This window comes from Thamnophis sirtalis, unplaced genomic scaffold (genome assembly GCF_051295495.1).
Source record: "Thamnophis sirtalis isolate CommonGarterSnake01/CBP01778 unplaced genomic scaffold, rThaSir2_p1.2 scaffold_17, whole genome shotgun sequence".
NCBI lineage: Eukaryota > Metazoa > Chordata > Lepidosauria > Squamata > Natricidae > Thamnophis > Thamnophis sirtalis.
Window position 1 is genome coordinate 1,810,757 of NW_028261397.1, and position 27,467 is coordinate 1,838,223.

The 27,467-nt window shown below is 44.7% G+C and overlaps 1 protein-coding gene across 1 annotated transcript in view; it reads left to right on the plus strand.

Annotated features, from left to right (window-relative positions):
• The first annotated feature begins 1,472 nt into the window (after positions 1-1,472).
• Positions 1,473-27,467, plus strand: part of GIT1 (GIT ArfGAP 1) — a 44,563-nt gene continuing 18,568 nt past the window's right edge. Inside the window, 19 exon segments of the mRNA XM_087702899.1 lie at positions 1,473-1,673; positions 1,675-1,719; positions 3,973-4,085; positions 5,598-5,703; positions 7,780-7,866; positions 7,951-8,081; positions 8,816-8,910; positions 10,617-10,659; positions 15,159-15,207; positions 16,567-16,639; positions 16,933-17,030; positions 20,292-20,403; positions 20,489-20,622; positions 22,023-22,175; positions 24,308-24,546; positions 24,695-24,707; positions 24,782-24,835; positions 25,006-25,098; positions 26,283-26,359. Coding sequence (XP_087559025.1) covers positions 1,473-1,673; positions 1,675-1,719; positions 3,973-4,085; positions 5,598-5,703; positions 7,780-7,866; positions 7,951-8,081; positions 8,816-8,910; positions 10,617-10,659; positions 15,159-15,207; positions 16,567-16,639; positions 16,933-17,030; positions 20,292-20,403; positions 20,489-20,622; positions 22,023-22,175; positions 24,308-24,546; positions 24,695-24,707; positions 24,782-24,835; positions 25,006-25,098; positions 26,283-26,359 — 1,916 coding nt within the window.

The window sequence follows — 27,467 nt, forward strand, 5'->3', positions numbered from 1 at the left end:
TGGCCTCATATAACCCTCCTCCCCCCCCCCCGTGGCAATTCTTAGCAGAAAGAACCGCAGAGGAAGAAAGAAAAAGGAAAGAAAGAAAGAGAAAGAAAGAAAGAAGAAAGAGAAAGGAAGGAGGAAGGGAAGGAAGGAAAGAAGGAAAGAAGGGAAAGGAAGGAAGAAAGAAAGGGAAAGGAAGGAAGGAAGGAAGGGAAAGGAGGAAGGAAGGGAAAGGAAGGAAGGAAGAAAGGAAGAAAGAAAGAAAGACTAAGGGAAAGGAGGGAAGGAAGGGAAAGGAAAGAAGGAAGGAAGGGAAAGGAAGGAAGGAAGGGAAAGAAAGAAAGAAAGAAAGAAAGAAAGAAAGAAAGACTAAGGGAAAGGAGGGAAGGAAGGGAAAGGAAAGAAGGAAGGAAGGGGAAAGGAAGGAAGGAGGGAAAGGAAGAAAGAAAGAAAGGAAAGGAAGGAAGAAGGAAAGGAAGGAAGGAAGGAAGGAAGGGAAAGGAGGGAAGGAAGGAAGGAAAGAAAGAAAGAAAGAAAGGGGAAGGAGAGAAGGAAGGAAGGGAAAGGAAGGAAGGAAGGAAGGAAGGAAGGAAGGAAGGAAGGAAGAAGAACAGTCTTTCAAAGGGTCAGCAGGACGCATTTCAAAGGAAAAGGGGGATTTTTAAGTGCCCGGCCTCCTCAAGCCCCTTGGCACCCCCCCCCCCCACAAGCAGGGCACAGGCCCTCTTTTCCCCAAACCAGGGTCTTTTCAGACAACCAGAGTGCCTTGTTCCTCTGGGTCATGGAATGTATATGCATAATTCTGTATTTATTTATTTTGTCATATTTCTATGTAGTGTATATTGGAAGTGGTGATCCTTTGGCAGCAGTGTGCAAAGAAATTTCGTTTTAATGTATGTTGATTTGTGTACATTCAAAGTGACAATAAAGTTATTCTAAGGAAGGGGGCAAGAAATGAAAGAAGGAGAAGGGAGTGAGGGAAGAAGGAAGAAAGCAAGGGGAAGGAAGGAAGGAAGGAAGGAAGGAAGGAAGGAAGAAAAAAGGATGGGAGGGAGGGAAGAAAGGAAGGAGAAGGGAGTGAGGGAAGAAAGCAAGGGGGAGGAAGGAAGGAAAGAGGGGGAGAGGAAGAAAGGAAGGAAGGAAAGAGGGAGGGAGGGGGGAAAAGGGAGGGAGAGAGAAATCAAGGTGAAGGAAGGAAAGAAGGAGGAAGAAAAGGAGGGAAGGAAGGAAAGGGAGGGAGTAAAGCAGGAGGAAGGAAGGAAAAAGGGAAGGAGGGGGAAGGAAGGAGAAGATATATGGGAAGGAAAGAAAGAGGAAGGGAGGGAGGAAAGAGGGAAGAAGGAAGGAAAAAGGGAGGGGGAAGGAAGGAAGGAAGGACACATGTGAAGAGGTGGAAAATGCATTTCTCGCCTCCTGGGTTTCGTAGAGGCCGATCCGTGTACATTCAAAGTGGGAATAAAGTTATTCTAAGTCCCGCGTGGGCTGTGATGGTGGAGCATGGTTTCTGCAGTCCCTCTCAACACGCCTCCCCAGGCTGCCCCCCCTTTTCCTCACCTGCTTCACCTCCCCCCCCATCTCTCGTCTCTCCCCCCCTCCATACCCACGGCTGGGCGTCCATCAACCGAGGGGTTCTGGTGTGTGACGAGTGCTGCAGTGTCCATCGGAGTTTGGGGCGCCATATTTCCCATCGTGAAGCACCTGCGACACAGCCCCTGGTCGGCCACCTTGCTACAGGTGAGTGGGGGGGGTCCCTGTTCTGGGCGTGGGGATTATGGGTACCCCCTGCTTCCCCTCACCCATTTTATGGGGCATGGATCTTTATATGGTTGGGTGGTGCGGTGGCCTAGAGGTGGTGCTCTCGCCTCACAACCTGGAGTTCTATGAGTTCGATCCTAGGAGAGATTTCTCTCTCTCTGGGCAGAATGAGAATCTCTCTGCTGAACAAAACTCCCCATCGGCGACAGGGAAGGGCATCCGGCCATTAAAACACTCTGCTAGCTCCATTGAGTTGCCCAGACTTCACACCCACAACTTCTGGCAGCAAATTGTTCCACAAGTTAATTGTTCCCATAGTCAGGAAGTTTCTATTTAATTCCAAGTTACTTCTCTCCTTGATCAGGTTCCATCCATTGGTTCTTGTCTTGCCCCCTGCTGATTTTATTTTATTTTATTTATTATTTTATTTTAATTTATTTTATTTATTTTATTTTATTATTTTATTTTATTTATTTTATTATTTTATTTTATTTATTATTTTATTTTATTTATTATTTTATTTTATTTTATTTATTTATTTTATTTATTTTATTTATTTTATTATTTTATTTATTTTATTTATTTTATTTATTTTATTTATTTTATTTATTTTATTTATTTTATTTATTTTATTTATTTTATTTATTTTATTTTATTTTATTTTATTTATTTATATTTTATTATTTTATATTATTTTATTTTATTATTATTTTATTTTATTATTATTTTATTTTATTTTATTATTTTATTTTATTTTATTATTTTATTATTATTTTATTTTATTTTATTTATTTTATTATTTTATTTTATTTATTTTATTTTATTTTATTTTATTATTTTATTTATTTTATTTATTTTATTTATTTTATTTATTTTATTTATTTTATTTATTTTATTTATTTTATTTATTTTATTTTATTTTATTTTATTTTATTTTATTTTATTTTATTTTATTTTATTTTATTTTATTTTATTTTATTTTATTTTATTTATATTTTATTTTATTTATTTTATTTATTATTTTATTTATTTTATTTATTTATTTTATTTTATTTCATTGCTTTATTTCTGTTTTTTATTAACTAAATTTTCATGCTGCCTTCTTGCTCTTGAGCGACTCCGGCTTGCTTACCCACATGATCAAAGCCACCATGGAAAACCTCCCAAGCGTACATTTCCTTCCTCACCGGCCCCCTGCCCCCCAAACAGCCGGGCAGGAGATGACATAACCCTTAAAGACCCCCCTCCCTCTTATTAATCAATAGTGGAAGCAGAACAGTGACCCCTTCAAAAACAGCCCTCCTTCCCTCCACCCAAAAAAACAAACCAGATTCCCAGTTTAAGGATGGAGAGAGAGAGGGAGGCAGAGGGAGGGAGGGAGAGAGAGAGTTGTAGAGAGAGGGAGAGAGGGAGCTGGAGAAAAAGGGATGGAGAAAGAGAGGGAGAGAGAGAGGGAGGCAGAGGTGGAGGGAGAGGAAGGGAGGGGGAAGGAGGGAGAGAGGAATAGGGAGGGGGAGAGAGAGCTGTAGAGAAAGAGGGTGGGAGGGAGGGAGAGAAAGAGAGGGTGGGAGGGAGAGGGGGAGCTGGAGAAAAAGGGATGGAGAAAGAGAGGGAGAGAGAGAGGGAGGCAGAGGTGGAGGGAGAGGAAGGGAGGGGGAAGGAGGGAGAGAGGAATAGGGAGGGGGAGAGAGAGCTGTAGAGAAAGAGGGTGGGAGGGAGGGAGAGAAAGAGAGGGTGGGAGGGAGAGGGGGAGCTGGAGAAAAAAGGATGGAGAAAGAGAGGGAGAGAGAGAGGGAGGCAGAGGGGAGGGAGAGAAAGGGAGGGGGAAGGAGGGAGAGAGGAAGAGGGAGGGGGAGAGAGAAAGACAGGGAGGGAGAGGGAGAGCTGGAGAAAAAGGGATGGAGAAAGAAAGGGAGAGAGGAAGAGGGAGGGAGGGGGAGAGAGAGCTGTAGAGAGAGGGAAGGAGAGGGGGAGGGAGAGAGTGGGGAGGGAGAGGGAGGGAGGGAGAGAACATTGGAAGGGAATCTGGGGTTGGCATCTGGGTGCCAAGGAATCAGGGCAGCTGGAGGGGCAGAAGGCAGAGGAGATCTCTTTCTGGGGAAAACCTTCCTGGCATGGAGGAGAGAGTGTGTGTGTGTGGGGGGGTCCCTCAGTATGTGCTCCTTATAATCTCCCCCCACCCCCTTCCTCTCAATCCACCCCCCCACTCCAAAACTTGGCCTTCTCTTCCAGATGGTTCACACGCTTGCCAGCAATGGCGCCAACTCCATCTGGGAGCACTCCCTCCTCGATCCGGCGCAAGTGCAGAGCGGACGCCGTAAAGCGAACCCTCAGGACAAAGTCCAGTGAGTGGGTTTTTTGGGGGGGGGGGTAAGGGCTCCAGTGGTGGAAGGCCTCGATATGTGGCCCGAACGTTTTTGGAGAGGGGAGAGGGGAATTTCCATGTCAGTGTTTCAAAATTTCATATATTTTTAATTGTCTTCACACACACAGACACACAAATACACAAACACACACACACCAATCTGGTGCAGGTAGTCCAGGGAGTTGTAGCCCACCCCTCTTTACCATTGCCAAGGGTGAAAAAAGGTGTGTGGGCTAGAGCAGGGGTCTCCAACCATGACAAGTTTAACCCTGGGGGACTTAAACTTCCCTAAGGGATTCTGGGAGTTGAAGTCCATAAGTCTTAAAGCAAAGCTGACTGGGAGGATTCTGGGAGTTGAAGTCCACCAGTCCTAAATCAAAGCCGGCTGGGGGATTCTGGGAGTTGAAGTCCACCAGTCTTAAATCAAAGCTGGCTGAGGGATTCTGGGAGTTGAAGTCCACCAGTCTTAAATCAAAGCTGGCTGAGGGATTCTGGGAGTTGAAGTCCAACAGTCCTAAATCAAAGCTGGCTGAGGGATTCTGGGAGTTGAAGTCCACCAGTCTTAAAGCAAAGCCGACTGAGGGATTCTGGGAGTTGAAGTCCACCAGTCTTAAAGCAAAGCCGACTGAGGGATTCTGGGAGTTGAAGTCCACCAGTCTTAAAGCAAAGCCGACTGAGGGATTCTGGGAGTTGAAGTCCACCAGTCTTAAAGCAAAGCCGACTGAGGGATTCTGGGAGTTGAAGTCCAACAGTCCTAAATCAAAGCCGACTGAGGGATTCTGGGAGTTGAAGTCCACCAGTCTTAAAGCAAAGCCGGCTGAGGGATTCTGGGAGTTGAAGTCCAACAGTCCTAAATCAAAGCCGGCTGAGGGATTCTGGGAGTTGAAGTCCACCAGTCTTAAATCAAAGCCGACTGAGGATTCTGGGAGTTGAAGTCCACCAGTCCTAAATCAAAGCCGGCTGAGGGATTCTGGGAGTTGAAGTCCACTAGTCCTAAATCAAAGCCGGCTGGGGATTCTGGGAGTTGAAGTCCACCAGTCCTAAAGCAAAGCCGGCTGAGGGATTCTGGGAGTTGAAGTCCACCAGTCCTAAATCAAAGCCGGCTGAGGGATTCTGGGAGTTGAAGTCCACCAGTCCTAAATCAAAGCCGGCTGAGGGATTCTGGGAGTTGAAGTCCACAAGTCTTAAACTTGCCAAGGTTTGAGACCCCTGAGCTAAAGTTATCCACAGGGGGATCTAAAGAGGGTTGTGCCAATTAAAGACCCCCACATTAAAGGGGGCAGGGAATAATGGTCTCTACCCCCCCCCCCCCATTTTGGATAGACCTGCTTGTGGCCTGAGCTGGGGGGGGGGCTTTTATTATTGCTTCTTGCCCTGCCTCCACCGCAGTTTTGCCCCTCAAAGCCACCCCCCCCACCCTCCAGTTAAGGACAGGGCCATCCCTGGGGGAAGAAAGACCCCTAACTGATGTGTTCTTTTGCCCCCCTCCCAGCCCCACCAAGTCTGAATTCATCCGTGCCAAATACCAGATGTTAGCCTTCGTACATAAACTCCCGTGCCGGGATGATGATGGGGTCACCGCCAAGGATCTCAGCAAGGTGAGTGTGCGTGTGGGTGTGTTTGTGGGTGTGCATGGTGTGCTGTGTGCTGTGTGTGTGTGTGTGTGTGTGTGTGTGTGTGTGTGTGTGCACGCTCCTGCCCTCCTTTGTGGTCTTCTGGAAACCTCCTCTTCTGAAAGAGTTTACGTTTGTTTAAAGACATGGGTGGAGAGGGAGAGAGGGAGGGAAAGAGAGAGTGGGAGAGAGGGAGGGAAAGAGAAAGAGAGAGGGAGATGGCCTAGAGGTGGGGCTCTCGCCTCACAATCAGGAGGCTGTGAGTTCAATCCTAGGTAGAGGCCCATATTTCTCTCTCTGGGCCCAATGAGAATAGATCTGCTAAAATATAACTTCCCATGGGTGAGAGGAAAGGCATCCGGCCACTAAAACACCCAGTTCCGTTCAGTTGCCCAGACTCCACCCTGCAAGGGATTATGGGTTGTTAAGAGAAGATGATAGATGATAGGTAGAGAGGTGATAGAGACAGACAGACAATTGAAGATAGACCAATGTTAGAACAATGATGATGATGAGAGAGAGAGAGAGGTAGATGTAGATAGGATAGAGAGAGACAGACAGACAGAGATTGTCGATAAATAGATCAATGTTATATCAATGATGATAGATAGATAAATAGATAAATAGAGATAGATAGATAGATAGATAGATAGATAGATAGATAGATAGATAGATAGATAGATAGATAGATGAAGAGATAGACAGATAGATAGAGATAGAAATAGATAGAAATAGATAGATAGAGATAGATAGATAGATAGATAGATAGATAGATAGATAGATAGATAGATAGATTGAGATGAAGAGATAGATTGATAGATAGAGAGATAGGGATAGAGAGATAAAGAGAAATAGATAGAGAGATAAATAGAAAGATAGATAGATAGATAGATAGATAGATAGATAGATAGATAGACAGATAGAGATATAGATAGATAGATAGATAGATAGATAGATAGATAGATAGATAGATAGATAGATAGATAGATAGATGAAGAGATAGATTGATAGAGAGATAGGGATATACAAACAGAAATAGAGAAAAATAGATAGATCTATAGATGGAGATAGAGAGATGAAGAGATAGATTGATAGATAGAGATAAATAGATAAAGATAGATAGATAAATAGATAGATAGATAGATAGATAGATAGATAGATAGCGATAGATAGATAGATAGATAGATAGATAGATAGATAGATAGATAGATAGATAAAGATAGATAGATATAGATAAATAGATAGATAGATAGATAGATAGATAGATAGATAGATAGATAGATAGATAGAGATAGAGATAGATAGATAGAGATAGAATGAAGAGAGATTGATAGCTAGAGAGATAGGGATAGATAGAGAGATAAATAGAAATAGATAGAGATAAATAGATAGATATATAGATGGAGAGATAGAGAGATGAAGAGATAGATTGATAGATAGATAGAGAGATAAATATATAGAAAGATAGATAGATAGATAGATAGATAGATATAGATATAGATAGATAGATAGATAGATAGATAGATAGATAGATAGATAGATAGATAGATGAAGAGAGATTGATAGATAGAGAGATAGGGATAGATAGAGAGATAAATAGAAATAGATAGAGACAAATAGATAGATATATACATGGAGATAGAGAGATGAAAAGATAGATTGATAGATAGAGAGATAGATAGATAGATAGATAGATAGATAGATAGATAGATAGATAGATAGATAGATATAAAAGATAGTGATAGCTATATAAATCAGATAGATTGATGATTGATACATAAATAGATGATTCATGATAGATCCGTGAAAACTGATAAGACAAGACAATAGAAGGATCAGTGATAGAGCAGTGATGACAGACAGACAGACAGACCAGGCCATATCAGGGGATTCCGTCCATCTCAATCTTGAGAACTTTGAAGACCGGAGAACTTCCACTCCCAGAGTTCCCCAGCCACTGATGGGGGGAGTGAGGGAAAGTTGGGTGTCGGGGGATTCTGGGAGTTGAAGTCCCTTCTCAGCCCTCTGATCTCCTTTTCCGCCCCCCCCGTCTTCCGACAGCAACTCCATTCCAGTGTCCGAACAGGGAACCTGGAGACTTGCCTGCGGCTTCTCTCCTTGGGGGCCCAAGCCAACTTCTTCCACCCGGTAAGTCCGAGGCTGATCTGTACCTCAGCCCAGAGCTTCTGGGCATGTGCAGAGTTCCCATCGGCTTCTCTTCCCTTTTCGTAGGAGAAAGGGACCACGCCTCTTCACGTGGCTGCCAAAGCGGGCCAGGTGCTGCAGGCGGAGCTGCTGGTGGTCTATGGGGCTGACCCAGGCGCCCCCGACGTGAATGGCCGGACCCCCATCGACTACGCCAGGTGGGGGCCATGGGGGGCGGTGGGGTGGTGGTGGGGGGGCAGATTCGTCTGCAGGAAAAGAAAATTCTCCAGGTTCCTGGGACTTCTAGAGGCTCATATCGGTAGTCCTCGACCTGCGACCATGATCGAGCCCAACGTTTCTGTTGCTAAGTGAGATATTTGTTAAGCGAGGTTGGTCCCACGGCTGTTAAGTGAATCTGGATCAGTTACGGTGACAGACTCATAAGAGATAATCCAGCCCGGGTGGTTGTGGCTTGGCCCCTCCCAAGAGAGTATATAAGAAGAGACTTTGGGAGGAGTCTGGTTTGCAGGACACAACCATTCGTAGTAATCTGGACTGACAACCATTACATTTACATTCGCTTAACAACAGTGGCAACAAAGGTCGCAAAACGGGGCCCTTTCAATCGCATGACGGTGAACACCTTTCGCGCCACTGTTGTTAAGCGAATCGCCGTGTTTGTCAGTCACATTAAGTGAATCTGGCTTCACGTAACAGCCATGGGGGCCAAGCTCACTTAACCACTGTCTCACTTAGCAACAGAAACGTTGGGCTTCATTGTGGACAGAAGTCGAGGAACACCTAGGCGAGCTTCTAGAACTCCCAGGAACCTGGAGGATTTTCTCTTCCTGTGGACTTGGCTTGTCGGAGGGGTCGCTAAAGGGGATCAATGCGACCATCATAAGTGGGAATCAATTGCCACTAAGTCTAACTGCTATTTTCCACTCCGCAGACAGGCGTCCCAACACGAACTGGCCGAGAGACTGGTGGAGTGCCAGTACGAACTGACCGACCGGCTGGCCTTCTACCTGTGTGGGCGCAAGCCAGGTAAGGGAATGGCGGCCTCAGCGAGGGGGGGGGGGCTTGACTGGGTGAGGGCACGCAGAGCAGTTTGGGTGGGTGGGTGGGGGAGAATAGATGGAGCTCAGGGTTGAAATGAAGGCTCCTTGGTGGGTTTCTGGCAGGCGTTTCGTGACCCAATTAGGTAACAGCATCAGGACTAGAAGGGAGAGAGGTTTTCAAAGAGGAGGAGGAGGAGGAGGAGGAGGAGGAGGAGGAGGAGGAGGAGGAGGAGGAGGAGGAGGAGGAGGAGGAGGAGGAGGAAGTAGTAGACTGTGGGGTCCGGTCCAGGGTGCTCTTTGAGCCTGGTGGTTTCCTTACAGATGTTTCATGAACCAACTAGGGAACAGCATCAGTGCTAGAGGGAGTGGGGTTTGCAGGGAGGAGAAAGAAGCAGGAGGAGGGAGGAGGAGGAGGAGGAGGAGGAGGAGGAGGAGGAGGAGGAGGAGGAGGAGGAGGAGGAGGAGGAGAGGATGACTGGGGTCCATGTTGCTCTCCAAGCATGGTGGTTTTCTTGCACACATTTCACTACCCACCTAGGGAATCATCATCAATGCTAGAAGGGAGAAGGTTTGAGGAGAAAGAGGAGGAGGAGGAGAAGAAAGAGGAGGAGGAGAAGAAAGAGGAGGAGGAGGAGGAGAAAGAGGAGGAGGAGGAGGAGAAGAAAGAGGAGGAGGAGGAAGAGAAAGAGGAGGAGGAGGAGAAGAAAGAGGAGGAGGAGAAGAAAGAGGAGGAGGAGGAGGAGGAGGAGGAGGAGAAAGAGGAGGAGGAGGAGGAGGAGGAGAAGAAAGAAGAGGAGGAGGAAGAGAAAGAGGGAGGAGGAGGAGGAGGAGGAGGAGGAGGAGGAGGAGGAGAACTGTGGGGTCCTTGGTGCTCTCTGAGCTTAGTAGTTTTATTGCAGACGTTTCACGACCCAACTAGGTAACAGCATCAGAACTAGAAGGGAGAGAGGTTTTCAAAGAGGAGGAGATGGAGGAGGACTGTGGGGTCCTTGGTGGTCTCTGAACTTGGGGGTTTTCTTGCAGATGTTTCATGACCCAACTAGGTAATGTCATCAGTGCTAGAAGGGAGAGGGGGTTGCGCAGAGGAGGAGGAGGAGGAGGAGGAGGAGGAGGAAGAAGAAGAGGAGGAGGGGGGGCGACTGTGGAGTCCTTGGTACTCTCTGAACTGTGTTTTCCAGACGTTTGATGACCAAACTAGGCAACATCTTCAGTGTTAAGAGGGAGAGGGGCTTGCAGAGAGGAGGAGGAGGAGGAGGAGGAGGAGGAGGAGGAAGAGGAGGAGGAGGAAGAAGAGGAGGAGAAGGAGGGCGACTGTGGAGTCCTTGGTACTCTCTGAACTGTGTTTGTTTCTTTCCAGATGTTTCATGACCAAACTAGGCAACATCTTCAGTGTTAAGAGGGAGAGGGGCTTGCAGAGAGGAGGAGGAGGAGGAGGAGGAGGAGGAGGAGGAGGAGGAGGAGGAAGAGGAAGACAACTATGGGATCTTTGGTGTTCTCTAAGCTTGGTTGTTTCTTTCCAGACGTTTCATGACCCAACTAGGCAACGGCATCAGTGTTAGAAGGAGGGGAGTTTGCAGAGAAGAGGGAGAGGAGGTGTGGGGTCCTTGGTGGTCTCTGAGCTTGACAGTTAATCTATCGGGTATTGATCAGATTTTGGCTCACCGTGTTTTCCCCTGCTTCCCCCCCCCGTAGATCACAAGAACGGCCATTACATCATTCCACAGATGGCAGACAGGTAAGAGCTCCCCCTCCCCTTTAACGCCCCCCCCCCACCTTCCCTTCTGCCCTTTAAGGGAAGAGGTGCTGCCCCCTTGTGGCCATTCACGGCCAGGCATCGCCCATCTGGGATCCTGTACAAAAATAGACTTTTTTTTCTGTTGGCTGCCGAGGATTCCTTTTTAACCCCCCCAAAAAGTGTTAAAAAAAAAAAAAAAAAAAGTCTCATGCAACCACGTCAGAAATAATCTGTCCTAAAGTGAGAATGACCTTCGTGAATTAATTGATTTACCTTCTTTTCCTGCTTGGCATTAAACGAGATCTTAAAGTGAGATTCAGTAAGACAGAACTTTTTACAACTTTGTGGGAAAGTACAATTATAGGCAATGAATTTCCATTTATTGGTTAGCCTTCTAGAAGAGTTGCCACACACACGCGCGCACGCACACACACACACACACACACATATTTATTTAAAGTTACAACCCCCGGTATACCCAAATATGGGAGGAACTTCACTACTTCCATTCTCTGTCCATCGGCTCGTCACAAGAGACCATCCTTTATTTATTTATCAGCACAAATACAACACACACACACACACACACAAACATATATATGTATATATAGGCTAGTCCTCAACTTACGACCACAATGGACACTCCCCCCCCCATTTCTGTTGCTATGCTGTTGTAAATGGGTAACATTTTAAATGTGCAACTGTGTAATCTAGTTATCCATTTAATGCAGTATTTCTCAATCTTGGCATCTTTTAAGAAAAGTGAGCTCCAGAATTCCCGAGCCAGCTTTTACGACCTTTCTGGCCAGGGTTGTTAAGTGAATCACTGTGGTTGTTAAGCAAGACACACGGTTGTTAAATGAATCCAGCTTCCCCAGTGAATCCCAAAATGGCTGTTCCTACGCCGTTGTAAATGAGTTTCGCCCCTTCTTGCGACCTTTCGCAAGAGCCAAGGTGGCGCAGTGGTTAAATGCAGCACTGCAGGCTACTGCTAGATCAGCAGTTCAGCGGTTCTAATCTCACCGGCTCAGGGTTGACTCAGCCTTCCATCCTTCCGAGGTGGGTAAAATGAGGACCCAGATTGTTGGGGGGCAATATGCTGACTCTCTGTAAACCGCTTAGAGAGGCCTGAAAGGCCTATGAAGCGGTATATAAGTCCACTGCTATTGCTTTCTGGCCAGGGTTGTTAAGTGAATCACTGCGGTTGTTAAGTAAGACACACAGTTGTTAAATGAATCCAGATTCCCCAGTGAATCCCAAAACGGCTTTTCCTATGCCATTGTTAAATGAGTTTTGCCCCTTTTTGGGACCTTTTTTGCCAGGGTTGTTAAGTGAATCACTGCGGTTGCTAAGTGAGTCACTCAGGGGTTGAGTGAGCCTGGCTTCCGCATGGATTACACCCCCCAAGACATTGCGACCGTCATAAATATGAGTCAGCTACCAAGCGTCTGAATTTGGACCATACGACCAATGATTGTAAGTGTGAAAAATGGTCATAGTCCACTTTTATTTTAACGCCGTTGCAACTTGAAGTGGTCATTAAACGGGCAGTGGTAAGTCGTGGACTTCCTGTGTCTCAGATACAAGGCAATGGGCAGAACGGTTCAAGTTTCGTTAGTGCCAGGATGGCAAACCCATGGCATTCATGCTGAAAGTGGCAGGCAGAGCCACATCTCCGGGCACATGAGCCCTGGCACATTCATCTCCCAGGTTCCCGTGCGCCAGCCAGCTGGTCTCCACGAGCACAAAGTCCCAGAATCCAGGAGAGGAGCCGCCCGGTGTGCATGCGTGTGCCTGGAGGATGATCTTCCGGTTTTCTTTTTCCTGGCGCACGTGTGCGCACAAAGACGAAGGCATTGGGCAGCAGCTCTTCCGGTTTCTGGCATGTGCACCGTTTTGGCACTCGGTGCCGGAAAGGTTCACCAACACTGCATTAGGGGAAAGAAACCCTTTCCAGCAGGCCGAGGGACAGCCGGTTCTGGGTGCGAGAGACCCCCAAGATCGGATGTAAAGTGGTATTGAAGTGGAGTAAGGTTTTCCTACCTGAGAAGTGGGTTGACTAGAAGGCCTCCAAGGTCCCTTCCAACTCTGTTATTTTATAGGAAGGAAGGAAGGAAGGAAGGAAGGAAGGTAGGAAGGAAGGAAGGAAGGAAGGAAGGAAGGAAGGAAGGAAGGAAGGAAGGAAGGGAAAGGAAGGAAAGGAAAGGAAAGGAAAGGAGGAAGGGAGGAAAGGAGGAAGGGAGGAAAAAGGATGGGAGGGAGGGAAGGGAGAAAAAGAGGGAGGGAAGGAAGAAAGGAAGATGGGAGGAAGAAAGGAAGGAAGATGGGAGGAAGGGAAGAGAAAGAAAGGGAAGGGAAGGGAAAGCGGGAGGGAGGAAGGGAGAAAGGATCAGGGTTTCCTGTCTGAGCAGGGGGTTGGACTAGAAGGCCTCCAAGGTCCCTTCCAACTCTGTTATTTTATAGGAAGGAAGGAAGGAAAGGAAGGAAGGAAGGAAGATGGGAGGAAGCGAAGAGAAAGAAAGTGGAAGGGAAGGGGGAGGGAGGAAGGGAGAAAGGATCAGGGTTTCCTGTCTGAGCACGGGGCTGGACTAAAAGACCTCCAAGGTCCCTTCCAACTCTGTTATTTTATAGGAAGGAAGGAAGGAAGGAAGGAAGGAAGGAAGGAAGGAAGGAAGGAAGGAAGGAAGATGGGAAGAAGCGAAGAGAAAGAAAGTGGAAGGAAAGGGGGAGGAAGGGAGAAAGGACTAGGATTTCCTGCCTAGGCAGGGGGTTGGACTAGAAGACCTCCAAGGTCCCTTCCAGCTCTATTCTGATTGGTTGATTGAAGACGGGGAAACCAGCCTGCAGTTTTTGGGGAGGGGGGGGAGGTATGGCTGATGCTGCCCCCTCTGCCAAACCCCCCCCCCCCAGTTCTTTCTAACTTCCTCCTCTTTCTTTCCTGCTGCTCGGAACTCAGAGTGCGCCCCAAATGCATGTCTCAAAGGTACGGGGGCTCCGCTCTCCCATGCATGCATCGCCCTCGCCTCCCCCTCCCCGTCCCCTCCGCTGCCCCCCCCCTGTTTTGTGGGGGCCTCGTGCATGTGGGGGAAGGGTCTGGAGAAGCTGGGACATTTCGGACCCACCGTGGTCACCCGAGCGGGGGGGAATCCCAAAGATGGGTTAGGATTTATGGATGTTCGATGCAATTTATATGCACTGGGCATTTGAGGTTGGATCCGGGATCCTGGGAGATCGATTGATTGATTTGGATCCCACCGTTTATGATTTTTACAAATAAGCCAAGGCAGCGAAATGGATCCGACACACTTTTCTTCCTCCTCCTGCTGTCCTCACCACCACCACCACAACAACCTTTTGAGGTCGGGTTGGGCTGAGAGAGGGACTTCAGCCAGCTGGCTTTCGTGGTTAAGGTGGGACTAGAACTCACCGTCGCCTGGTGATTGGCCCAAAGTCACCCAGCTGGCTTTCATGCCTAAGGCGGGACTAGAACTCCCAATCTCCTGGTGATTGGCTCAAAGTCACCCAGCTGGCTTTCATGCCTAAGGCGGGACTAGAACTCCCAATCTCCTGGTGATTAGCCCAAAGTCACCCAGCCGGCTTTCATGCCTAAGGCAGGACTAGAACTCCCAATCTCCTGGTGATTAGCCCAAAGTCACCCAGCTGGCTTTCATAACTAAGGCAGGACTAGAACTCCCAATCTCCTGGTGATTGGCCCAAAGTCACCCAGCCGGCTTTCATGCCTAAGGCAGGACTAGAACTCACTGTCGCCTGGTGTTTGGCCGAAAAGTCATCCACCTGACTTTCATGCCTAAGGCAGGACTAGAATTCCCAATCTCCTGGTGATTGGCTCAAAGTCACCCAGCTGGCTTTCATAACTAAGGCAGGACTAGAACTCCCAATCTCCTGGTGATTGGCCCAAAGTCACCCAGCCGGCTTTCATGCCTAAGGCAGGACTAGAACTCACTGTCGCCTGGTGTTTGGCCGAAAAGTCATCCACCTGACTTTCATGCCTAAGGCAGGACTAGAATTCCCAATCTCCTGGTGATTGGCTCAAAGTCACCCAGCTGGCTTTCATAACTAAGGCAGGACTAGAATTCCCAATCTCCTGGTGATTAGCCCAAAGTCATCCACTGACTTTCATGCCTAAGGCAGGAATAGAATTCCCAATCTCCTGGTGATTGGCCCAAAGTCATCCAGCTGGCTTCCATGCCTAAGGCGGGAACTAGAACTCCCAGTCTCCTGTTTTCTAGCCTGATACCTCAAGCCCTAGACCAAACTAGATTTCTCTCCGTCCATCAACCCACCGGTGACGGCTCTTCTTTCCTTTGTTTTCCCACCCCTCTAAATAAATGTTGTTGTCATTCTCCACTGGGGGGTCCCAGAGATTTGAACTGGATTTCTGAGGGCTGTTTGGGTCGGGGGGGGAGGGGGCATCCAGCGGGAAGGAGCAATGAGGTGGGTGCACTGATGCCTCTTTCTCCTGCCCCCCCCCCCCCCAGCTTAGACCTTTCGGAGCTGGCCAAGGCGGCGAAGAAGAAGTTGCAGGCGGTAGTGAGGCAGTTTCGAACTCAAGGCCGGGCCCAGGCTGGGCTCTCCTCGTGGCCACCTTTCCTTCCCACCCACTCTCATTCCCGAGTGAGGTTTCTAAGGCAGCGTTTCTCCTCTTTGGCTGCCTGAAGAGGAGTGGACTTCAATTCCCAGAATTCCTCCGACAGAGGGGGGGGGGAATTCTGGGAGTTGAAGTCCATCCCTCCGAAAACCAACAAGGGTGTACCACTCTGCTCTAGAGGGCATCCCCTCGTCATTTTTAAGTCTGAAAAGGACTTGGGTGTGTAATGGGGAGGGGGACGAGACCAGTGGTGAAATCTAATCCCCCGCCCCCGCATACTGGTTCTGTGGGCGTGGCTTGGTGGCGGTGGCGGTGGGTCATGTGACTGGGTGGGCGTGGCCAACTTTAAAAGTTTTTTTAAAAGCTTTTTAAAAGTTTGTTTTAAAGAGCTTTTTAAAAGTTTGTTTTAAAAAGCTTTTAAAAAGTTTTTTTAAAAGCTTTTTAAAAGTTTTTTTAAAAAAGCTTTTTAAAAGTTTTTTAAAAAAGCTTTTTAAAAGTTTTTTAAAAAAGCTTTTTAAAAGTTTTTTAAAAAACTTTTTAAAAGTTTTTTTAAAGCTTTTTAAAAGTTTTTTTAAAAAAGCTTTTTAAAAGTGTTTTTAAAAAAGCTTTTTAAAAGTGTTTTAAAAAAAGCTTTTTAAAAGTTTGTTTTAAAAAAAGCTTTTTAAAAGTTTGTTTTAAAAAAAGCTTTTTAAAAGTTTGTTTAAAAAAAGCTTTTTAAAAGTTTGTTTGTTTTAAAAATAGCTTTTTAAAAGTTTGTTTTAAAAAGCTTTTTAAAAGTTTGTTTTAAAAAAAGCTTTTTAAAAGTTTGTTTGTTTTAAAAATAGCTTTTTAAAAGTTTGTTTAAAAATAGCTTTTTAAAAGTTTGTTTTTTTAAAAAATAGCTTTTTAAAAGTTTGTTTTTTAAAAAAATAGCTTTTAAAAGTTTGTTTTAAAAAAAGCTTTTTAAAGCAGAACTGGTGGGGAAAAAAATGCTTTAAAAAGCGGGGGGGGGGGGGAAAGCTTCCGGCGAGCGATCCTCGGAAGCTTCTTATTTTACTACCAGTTGGGTAGAACCGGGAGGATTTCACCCCTGGACGAGATACACACACAAACACACATACACACTCCGCCAAAGCCACAAAATTCTTCCATTTCTATTCATTCTGGGAAGTTGCATCCTTGGGTGCTTGTTCTGCCCATCTTGGGAAGAGCCCAGTACCTGCTTCCTGGCACCCAAGCCCCCCTGCTCCCCCACAGCCAATGGCCCCTCCCTAAACCAAACAGCAAACTGAATGTTTTTCTCTCCCCCCCCCAAATAGTTGAGTAATCATCTCTTTGAAGAGCTTGCGATGGACGTCTACGACGAAGTGGATCGCCGCGAAAACGATGCCGGTAAAAACATAGCTTGAATCTGTTTTCAAGAGGGTGGGGGGCGGGGCTCTGCTCTTGCAAGGATTAAGGACTAGAAACTTGCAGAGGCTTGTCAAATCCTTCAGCGCCTTCATAGGCAGGTTTCTTGGCCAAAGGGTGCTCCAAATGGGTGCCCCCCCCCCAACCACCACCAAGGCCTGTCTGAACTCCGGGGCGGTTGGCAGGGAAAAAGGTTGGTGCTTTGGCTAACCGTGGATTTTTCTTCTCTGCGTCCTCGTCTGTCTGTTCTCCCCCCCCCCACACACAAAAAAAAGTCTGGCTGACCACGCAGAACCACAGCACCCTGGTGACCGAGCGAAGCGCTGTGCCTTTCCTGCCGGTGAATCCTGAATATTCAGCCACCCGGAATCAGGTGATTATCTCTTTTTTTTTCTTTTTCTTTCCCTTTCTCTCTCTCTTTCATCTGTTTATATCAAGCTATCTATCTATCTATCTATCTATCTATCTCTATCTATCTATCTATCTATCTATCTATCTATCTATCTATCTCTATCTATCATCTATCTATCTATCATCTATCTATCTATCATCTATCTATCTATCTATCTATCTATCTATCTATCTCTATCTATCTATCTATCTATCTCTATCTATCATCTATCTATCTATCTATCATCTATCTATCTATCTATCTCTATCTATCTATCTATCTATCTCTATCTATCTATCTATCTATCTCTATCTATCATCTATCTATCTATCTATCATCTATCTATCTATCTATCTATCTCTATCTATCATCTATCTATCATCTATCTATCTATCTATCATCTATCTATCTATCTATCTATCTATCTATCTATCTCTATCTATCTATCTATCTATCTCTATCTATCTATCTATCTCTATCTATCATCTATCTATCTATCTATCATCTATCTATCTATCTATCTATCTCTATCTATCATCTATCTATCTATCATCTATCTATCTATCTATCTATCTATCTCTATCTATCTATCTCTATCTATCTATCTCTATCTATCTATCTATCATCTATCTATCTATCTATCTCTATCTATCTATCATCTATCTATCTATCTATCTATCTATCTATCTCTATCTATCTATCATCTATCTATCTATCTCTATCTATCATCTATCTATCTCTATCTATCTCTATCTATCTATCTATCTATCTATCTATCTCTATCTATCTATCTCTATCTATCTCTATCTATCTATCATCTATCTATCTATCATCTATCTATCTCTATCTATCTATCTCTATCTATCTATCATCTATCTATCTATCATCTATCTATCTATCTATCATCTATCTATCTATCTATCTCTATCTATCATCTATCTATCTATCTATCTATCTATCTATCTCTATCTATCTATCTATCTATCTCTATCTATCATCTATCTATCTATCTATCATCTATCTATCTATCTATCTATCTCTATCTATCATCTATCTATCTATCATCTATCTATCTATCTATCTATCTCTATCTATCTCTATCTATCTATCTCTATCTATCTATCTATCATCTATCTATCTATCTCTATCTATCTATCATCTATCTATCTATCTATCTATCTCTATCTATCTATCATCTATCTATCTATCTCTATCTATCATCTATCTATCTCTATCTATCTATCTATCTATCTATCTCTATCTATCTATCTCTATCTATCTCTATCTATCTATCATCTATCTATCTATCATCTATCTATCTCTATCTATCTATCTCTATCTATCTATCATCTATCTATCTATCTATCTATCTATCTATCTATCTATCTATCTATCTATCTCTATCTATCTATCTCTATCTATCTATCTCTATCTATCTCTATCTATCTATCATCTATCTATCTATCATCTATCTATCTCTATCTATCTATCTCTATCTATCTATCATCTATCTATCTATCTATCTATCTCTATCTATCTATCTCTATCTATCTATCTCTATCTATCTATCTATCTATCTATCTATCTATCTATCTCTATCTATCTATCTCTATCTATCTCTATCTATCTATCATCTATCTATCTATCATCTATCTATCTCTATCTATCTATCTCTATCTATCTATCATCTATCTATCTATCTATCTATCTATCTATCTATCTATCTATCTCTATCTATCATCTATCTATCTATCTATCTATCTATCTCTATCTATCTATCTCTATCTATCTATCATCTATCTATCTATCTATCTATCTATCATCTATCTATCATCTATCTATCTATCATCTATCTATCTATCTCTATCTATCTATCTATCATCTATCTATCTATCTCTATCTATCTATCTCTATCTATCTATCTATCTATCTATCTCTATCTATCTATCTCTATCTATCTATCATCTATCTATCTATCTATCTATCTCTATCTATCTATCTATCTATCTATCTATCTATCTATCTATCTATCATCTATCATCTATCATCTATCATCTATCTATCTATCATCTATCTATCTCTATCTATCTATCTATCTATCATCTATCTATCTATCTCTATCTATCTATCTATCTATCATCTATCTATCTAACATCTATCTATCTATCTCTATCTATCTATCATCTATCTATCTATCTATCTATCTATCTCTATCTATCTATCATCTATCTATCTATCTCTATCTATCATCTATCTATCTCTATCTATCTATCTATCTATCTATCTATCTATCTATCATCTATCATCTATCATCTATCATCTATCTATCTATCATCTATCTATCTATCTCTATCTATCTATCTATCTATCATCTATCTATCTATCTCTACCTATCTAACTATCTCTATCTATCTATCTCTATCTATCTATCATCTATCTATCTATCTATCTATCTATCTATCTATCTCTATCTATCTATCTATCTATCTATCTATCTATCTATCTCTATCATCTATCTATCTATCTCTATCTATCTATCTCTATCTATCTATCATCTATCTATCTATCATCTATCTATCTATCTATCTATCTCTATCTATCTATCTATCTATCTATCTATCTATCTATCTATCTATCTATCATCCGTCCATCCATTCATCCATCCATCCACCCACTCAATAAATCCCTTTTATTAATTGGCTGTGAATTCTGCTCATTTGCATCCAGCAAAGTCTTTCAAGGGAGGATTTATAGTCACAGACCTTATCTGGCTTGGAGAGCTGCCAGAACTTGGCCAGGAGTCTCGGAGGGTCACCAACCAATTAAGAGAACTAACTGCCTCCTGCAAACTCCCCTCCCCTGGCACTCCCTCTTTTATTCCCTCTGGGAGGGGCCATTCACCGTCCACCTGTGGCCTGACTCCCAAGTCGACCCCTGTTCTTTAGCTGCTCCCTTCCTCTGGCAGCTCTGCGCATGCGCACACTGGGAACAGGCTCCAGCTGTTCTTCTGCCCACTGATGTCCAACTCTGAAGGCAGCTGATAACCGTCAGACGACCCTGTCCCCCTCTCTGCCTCCGACACAGAGCCCTCCTCAGAGCCTTCCCCAGACTCCAGGACTGGCCCAGGTTCCTCCCCAACCCTCCTCACTGTCTGATTCTGCTGCCAGCTCCGCAGCAGATCTCCATGCTGCTTCCAAGGGGGCAGCTTCTGACTCCCCCCGTCCTTTCCTCCCTTGTCCCCAGGGGCGGCAGAAACTGGCCCGTTTCAACGCCCGGGAGTTTGCCACTCTCATCATCGACATCCTGAGCGAGGCCAAGCGGCGGCAGCAGGGCAAAGGCCTGACCAGCCCCACCGGTGAGTCCGGGGAGAGCGAGGTGGGGGGGGCAAAGGGGCCCTGGTGTGTTTGGGGTCTCTTTTAACCCCTTCGTGGTTGCTGCAGAGGTCCTCGACTCCTCCGTCCACGGGCCCAGCGACCTGGACGACCAACACGACTACGACAGCGTGGCCTCCGATGAGGACACCGACCAGGAGCCCCTGCGGAGTGCCAACGCTGCGCGGAACAACCGTGCCCGGGTGAGACCCCCCAGGAAGGGACAGAGCGGGGTGGGAGGGAGAGAGGGAGAGAGGAGATAATTCCTGACAGTGAGAGCAATTAATCAGTGGAACGACCTGCCACTGGAAGTTGTGGGTGTTCTAACACTGGAGGCTATAAAAGAAGAGATTGGACATCCATTTGTCTGGAATGGAATAAGGTTTTCCTGCCTGGGCAAGGGGTTGGACTAGAAGGCCTCCAAGGTCCCTTCCAACTCTGTTATTTTATAGGAAGGAAGGAGGATGGGAGGGAGGGAAAGAAGGAAGGGAAGGAGGGAAGGAAGGAAGGAAGATGGGAGGAAGGGAAGAGAAGGAAAGTGCAAGGAAAGAAAAGGGAAGGGAGGGAAAAGGGGGAGGGAGGGAGGGAGGGAGGGAGGGAGGGAGGGGAGAAAGAACCAGGGTTTCCTGCCTGGGCAGGGAGTTGGACTAGAAAGCCTCCAAGGTCCCTTCCAACTCTATTATTTTATAGGAAGAAAGGAAGGAAGGAAGGAAGGATGGGAAGGAGGGAAAGAAGGAGGGGAAGGAGGGAAGGAAAAAGCATGGAAGGGAGGGAAGAAAGGAAGGAAAAAAGATGGGAGGGAGGGAAGAAGAAAAAAGGATGGGAGTGAAGGAAGGGAAGGAGGAAAGGAAGGAAGGGGAGGAAGGAAGGAAAAAGGATGGGAGGGAGGGAAGGAAGAAAAAGAGGGAGGGAGGGAGGGAGGGAAGGAAGATGGGAGGAAGAAAGGAAGGAAGATGAGAGGAAGGGAAGAGAAAGAAAGGAAAGGGAGAGAGGAAGGGAGGAAGGAACAGTGTTTCCTGCCTGAGCAAGGGGTTGGACTAGAAGACCTCCCAGGTCCCTTCCAACTCTGTTATTTTATAGGAAGGAAGGAAGGAATCAAGGGAAAGGAACAAAAATGATAAGAGAGCGATAGAAAGAAGAAGGAGGGAGGAAGGAAATGAAGAAAATGGGACTGAAGATGAGAAGAAGGAATGGGAAAAGAGGGAAAGGGAAGGAGAGGAAAGGAATGAAAGGGAAAGGGGGAGGAAGGAAGGAAAGGAGTAGAGGGAAAGAGAACGAAAAAGAGACAGAATGAAGAGGGGAGGGAGGGAAGGAAAGAAAATGGAAGGAAGATGACAAAAAGGAATGGAAAGAGAAGGGTAGGGAAGGAAGAAAGGGAAGGGGGGAAAGAAAAGAAAAGCAGAGGGGGGATGAAGGGAAGGAGGGAAGGGACAGAGGAAGGAAAATGGGAGAAAGGAAGGGAAGGGAAGAAGGGAAGGGAAAGGGGGAGGGATTGAATGAAAAGACCCCCCCCCTCCTCTGGTCCCCATGGAAGACTGAACGGGGAACCTACCCTTCATCTCATGGCAGAGCCAAACTGACCCCCCCTTCTCCCCCCCCCCAGAGCATGGACTCTTCCGACCTCTCGGACGGGGCCATCACCCTGCAGGAGTACCTGGAGGTCAAGAAGGCTCTGGCCGTCTCCGAAGCGAAAGTCCAGCAACTCATGAAGGTCAACAACAGTCTGAGTGACGAGTTACGGCGGCTGCAGAGAGAGGCAAGTCGCCCTTTGGGGGGGGGAGGGCAGCAGAAGCCCCCTCCCCTCCTGTTCCTGGGACCCTGGCAGGGCCCTTCTCGGAGCTGGGGGTGGGTGGGGGGCTTCTGATTCAGGAAGCCCCTTTGTGGTCCTCACTTAACGACCTGTTGCCTAATGATCGCTCAGAGTTACGACGGGCCTCCTCTGGGTTATGACCCAGGTTTGGATTTCGGGCAGCAAAAAAGAAAAAAAAAAGGCACTAATTGAAGACGATAGATTTGCTTAACGACCAAGCTGTTCACTTAACAACCACTCCTCTGATTTACGGCCCAGTTTCAAAGTTCTGACAGCCATTGTCCAGGAAAAAAAAAGCTCATTGAAGAAGATAGATTCACTCAACGACCAAACTATTCACTTAACGACCACTCCTCTGATTTGAGCTGGCTTTTGCTGCTTCTGTGCCTATCTGGGATTCTCAGCAAAGCTTTGCGCCTGGTGAAAATACGTCCCAGGACTTTCCTTTGGCTGCGTTTAGCGACGGGACGGTTGACCCCCAAAGCTGCTTCCGGTCCCTGCGAGAGGAGCCTTCCTTGCGCTGATGGGTCACTGATGCCAAGTGCCCTCTCCTCACCTGAAGGGTCACCACCTACCTTCTCCTCCACCCTCCCTGGAGACCCCTAAGTAGCCCTCAACTCAAGCAGGACTAGGGGGCTCTGCTCTCCCCCCCCCCGTGCACAGTTCTTCTCCCTCTGCTCTTCCGGATCCTCCTGACTCTTAGGAATCCTTTGGGGTTCTGGGGGTTCCTGCGGATTCTTATGAATTCTTATAAATTATTGTGATTCTTACTAATGCTTATGATTCTTACGAATTCTTATGAATTCTTATGAATTCTTGTGATTCTTATGAATTATGAATTCTTGTGATTCTTATGAATTCTTATAAATTCTTGTGATTCTTATGAATTCTTATAAATTATTGTGATTCTTACTAATGCTTATGATTCTTACGAATTCTTATGAATTCTTATGAATTCTTGTGATTCTTATGAATTATGATTCTTGTGATTCTTATGAATTCTTATAAATTCTTGTGATTCTTATGAATTCTTATAAATTATTGTGATTCTTACTAATGCTTATGATTCTTACAAATTCTGGTGATTCTTATGAATTCTTACCAATTCTTGTGGCTTTTATGAATTCTTGTGATTCTTATGAATTCTTACCAATTCTTTGATTCTTATGAATTCTTACGAATTCTTGTGGTTTTTATGAATTCTTGTGATTCTTATAAATTCTTACGAATTCTTGTGGTTTTTATGAATTCTTACAAATTCTTGTGGTTTTTATGAATTCTTGTGATTCTTATGAATTCTTACGAATTCTTTGATTCTTATGAATTCTTACGAATTCTTGTGGTTTTTATGAATTCTTACGAATTCTTGTGGTTTTTATGAATTCTTGTGATTCTTATGAATTCTTACGAATTCTTTGATTCTTATGAATTCTTACGAATTCATGTGATTCTTATAAATTCTTACGAATTCTTGTGGTTTTTATGAATTCTTGTGATTCTTATAAATTCTTTAGAATTCTTGTGATTTTATGAATTCTTATGAATTCTTGTGGTTTTTATGAATTCCTGTGATTCTTATAAATTCTTACGAATTCTTGTGGTTTTTATGAATTCTTATGAATTCTTGTGGTTTTTATGAATTCTTGTGATTCTTATAAATTCTTACAAATTCTTGTGGTTTTTATGAATTCTTGTGATTCTTATGAATTCTTACGAATTCTTTGATTCTTATGAATTCTTACGAATTCTTGTGATTTTTATCAATTCTTATGATTCTTATGAATTCTTACAAATTCTGGTGATTCTTATGAATTCTTGTGATTCTTATGAATTCTTATACATTCTGATGATTCTTATGAATTCTTACAAATTCTTGTGATTTTTATGAATTCTTATAAATTCTGGTGATTCTTATGAATTCTTATGAATTCTGGTGATTCTTATGAATTATGAATTCTTGTGATTCTTATGAATTCTTGTGATTCTTATGAATTCTTATGAATTCTGGCGATTCTTATGAATTCTTGTGATTTTTATGAATTCTTATGATTCTTATGAATTCTTTTGAATTCCTTCAGATTCACAAGCTGCAGTCGGAGAACCTGCAGATCCGTCAGCAGGCGGGGCCCGTCCACCCAGCAGCCCCCACCCCCACCGAGCGCCCCGAGCACGGCCACGTGCCCTCCGCCGTAACGGGAGCCCACCGGCGCGACCGCCACGCCTTCTCCATGTACGAGCCGGGCGCCAGCCCGCTCAAGCCCTTCAGCCAGCCGCCCATGGATGACCTGGTTAGCCGCCTGCAGCCCTTCCACCCGGGGTGAGTGTCTGTGTGCGTATCGTAGCCCTCCCAGTCCTTGGGGGGGGTGTTTGAGCCCAACATGTGAGTCTAAGCGGCTTTTTAGTAGGGGACAAAAGTTGCAAAGTTTTTGAAGGAGGAAAAATGGCAGGGGGCCGTTGTTGCACAGATTGGGAAGAAGCGTGCAATAAGTGTGCGTAGCTCAGGGAAAAGTGTGACCTAACACACACCTCTTGGCCTGTTTTCACACTTCCAGGAATCGGAGGAAGATGGGATGTATTCCGTCCACAGCCAACCCAACATTTACCGAGTAAGCGAGTTTTCGGAGGAGACGGAAGAGGCCCTGCCTTGCGTGTCTTTCTCCCCTTGGCTGCTCCCTATGGGGGGATTCCAGGACCCCCACCCCACCAGGGCATTTCCCCACTGCCCCACCCCCTGGTCCTCCCAGCTGACCCGTCCCCCCTTCTTTTGGCCTGCCAGATCCGGAAGGGGGGCTCCATTTCGGCCATGCCGTTCCCTCCCTCCTCTTCTTCGCTGGTGGTGGGTCCGCCGGAGGGCAGCGGGCGCCATTTGGTGAGTGGACACAGGCTGCATTTGGGGGGGGGGGCTAGAGGGGGCTCAGGAGCACATGAGCTGCTGTTCAATGTACCCATCAATCAAGGCTGATTGCATGATATTTATCTTACCTAATGTTAGTTTTTCTCTTCATCCTATTTCACTGTTTGATTGAAGATTGGGAGTTTTTTTGTTATTACTTAAAAAGCAATAAGGAAAAGGGAGGGAGGATGAAGAAAAGGCAAATGGAGGGAGAGATGGAGAAAAGGGAAGGAGGGAGGAGGGAGGGAAGGAAAGGAAGGAAGGAAGGAAGGAAGGAAGGAAGGAAGGAAGGAAGGAAGGAAGGAGAAAATAAGTCATTAGTGTGAAAAATAATTATAGAAAAGAAAAGAAAGGAAAAAGGGGAGAGAAGGAAGGAAAGGAATGGAGGGAGGGACAGAGGGGAGAAAAGGGAAGGGAATGAAAGGGAGGGAGGGGGGAGGAAGGAAGGAATGGAAGGAAAAAATAAGTCATCAGTGTGAAAAATAATTGTGGAAAAGAAAAGAAAGGGAAAATAAGAGGAGAAAGAGAAGGAAGGAGGGAGGGAGGGACAGGAAGGGAGAAAAGGGAAAGGAATGAAAGGGAAGAAGGAAGGAAGAAGGAAGGAAGGTAAATAAAGGAAAAGAGACAGAAAAACAAGAAATGAAAGAGAAAGAAAAAGAAAGAAAGAAAAGAAAAAGGAAGGAACGAAAGGACAGAAGAAAAGAGGAAGAAGGAGGGAGGTAAATAAAGGAAAAAGAAAAAACGAAAAAAGAAAAAAGAAAGAAAAGGAAAAGGAAAAGGAAGGAAGGAAGGAAGGAGAGATGGGAATGAGGGAGGAAGGAAGGAAGGTTCAAGAAAAGAGAAATGCTTTCTCCATTTGGGGAGAAAATTAATATGGGGGGGGGGCCTTGGTTGTTTGCTCTGGGACCGTGTCGCCCAGGTGGAGACCCCCAGTGGGAGACCCCCTCCTCACAGTGAAGAGCATTCTTCCCATAAACCCCTGCAGATGTCAGGATTCGCTTCCTGCATCCCCCCTCCCCTTCAGGTGGGTCCAGACAGTGGGCTCCACCCAAGGTACCCCAGGAAACTCAATTTGCAAGCCCCCCCAGCCCTCTTTCCCCCCACCCCACCCCCAATTCCATGGCCTGATATTCCCCCCCCCCTCCCTCCTTCCTCCCCAGAGCGGGAAACTGGACCGGCACGGCAGCGGCACCGACAGCGACTACGACAACACGCAGGGGAGCGACCTGCCCCTCAGGTGAGCCGGCTCTCACCTGTCCTGGGGGGAGGGGGCTGTCCGATCCCATTCTGTGCTGGGGAGGGGGCTCTGCAGACCCTCCGCCTGCGGGGAGAGATCAGACCTTAGCTTTGCTTTTGGAGTGAGATTTGACTTATTAACATTGATTATTTATTGATTAGTTGATTGACATTGATTAATTGTCTAATTGATTAATTGACTTATTGTCTGATTGATTGACTCATTGATTAGTTGATAATTGATTAATTGATTAATTAATTGATTAATTGGCTTATTGTCTAATTGATTAATTGACTTATTGATTAGTTGATTAATTGACTTATTGATTAATTGATTGTCTAATTGATTAATTGACATTGTCTAATTGATTGACATATTGATTAATTGATTGATTAATTGATTGCTTAATTAATTGATTAACTGGCTTATTGTCTAATTGATTAATTGGCTTATTGTCTAATTAATTAATTGGCTTATTGATTAGTTGATTAATTGACTTATTAATTGATTGTCTAATTGATTAATTGACTTATTGTTCTAATTGATTGACATTGATTAGTTGATTAATTGACTTATTAATTGATTGACTTATTGGCTAATTGATTAATTGACTTATTGTCTAATTGATTAATTGACATTGATTAGTTAATTAATTGACTTATTGATTGATTCATTAATTGATTAATTGACTTTTTGATTAATTGATTAATTGGCTTTTTGATTAGTTGATTAATTGACTTATTGATTAATTGACATATTGATCAAACTTCTGAAATGCCCACTTCCTTCATAAAAGGTTTAAAATTAAATTGCTCTAATAAAAATATTAAAAACCCAATACAGGTAGTCCTCAACTTACAACAGTTTGTTTAGTGACAGTTCAAACTTACAACAGCACTGAAAAAGTGACTTTCCCCCATTTTTCACACTTACAACCGTTTGACTCACATTTATGACGGTCACAGTGTCCTGGGGTCACGTGACCCCCTTTTGCTTCTGACGAGCAAAATCCAGGGGGAAGCCCGATTCACTTAATAACCATGTGACTAACTTATCAACTGCAGTGATTCACTTAGCAATGGTGGCAAGAAAGGTCGTAAAAGGGTCA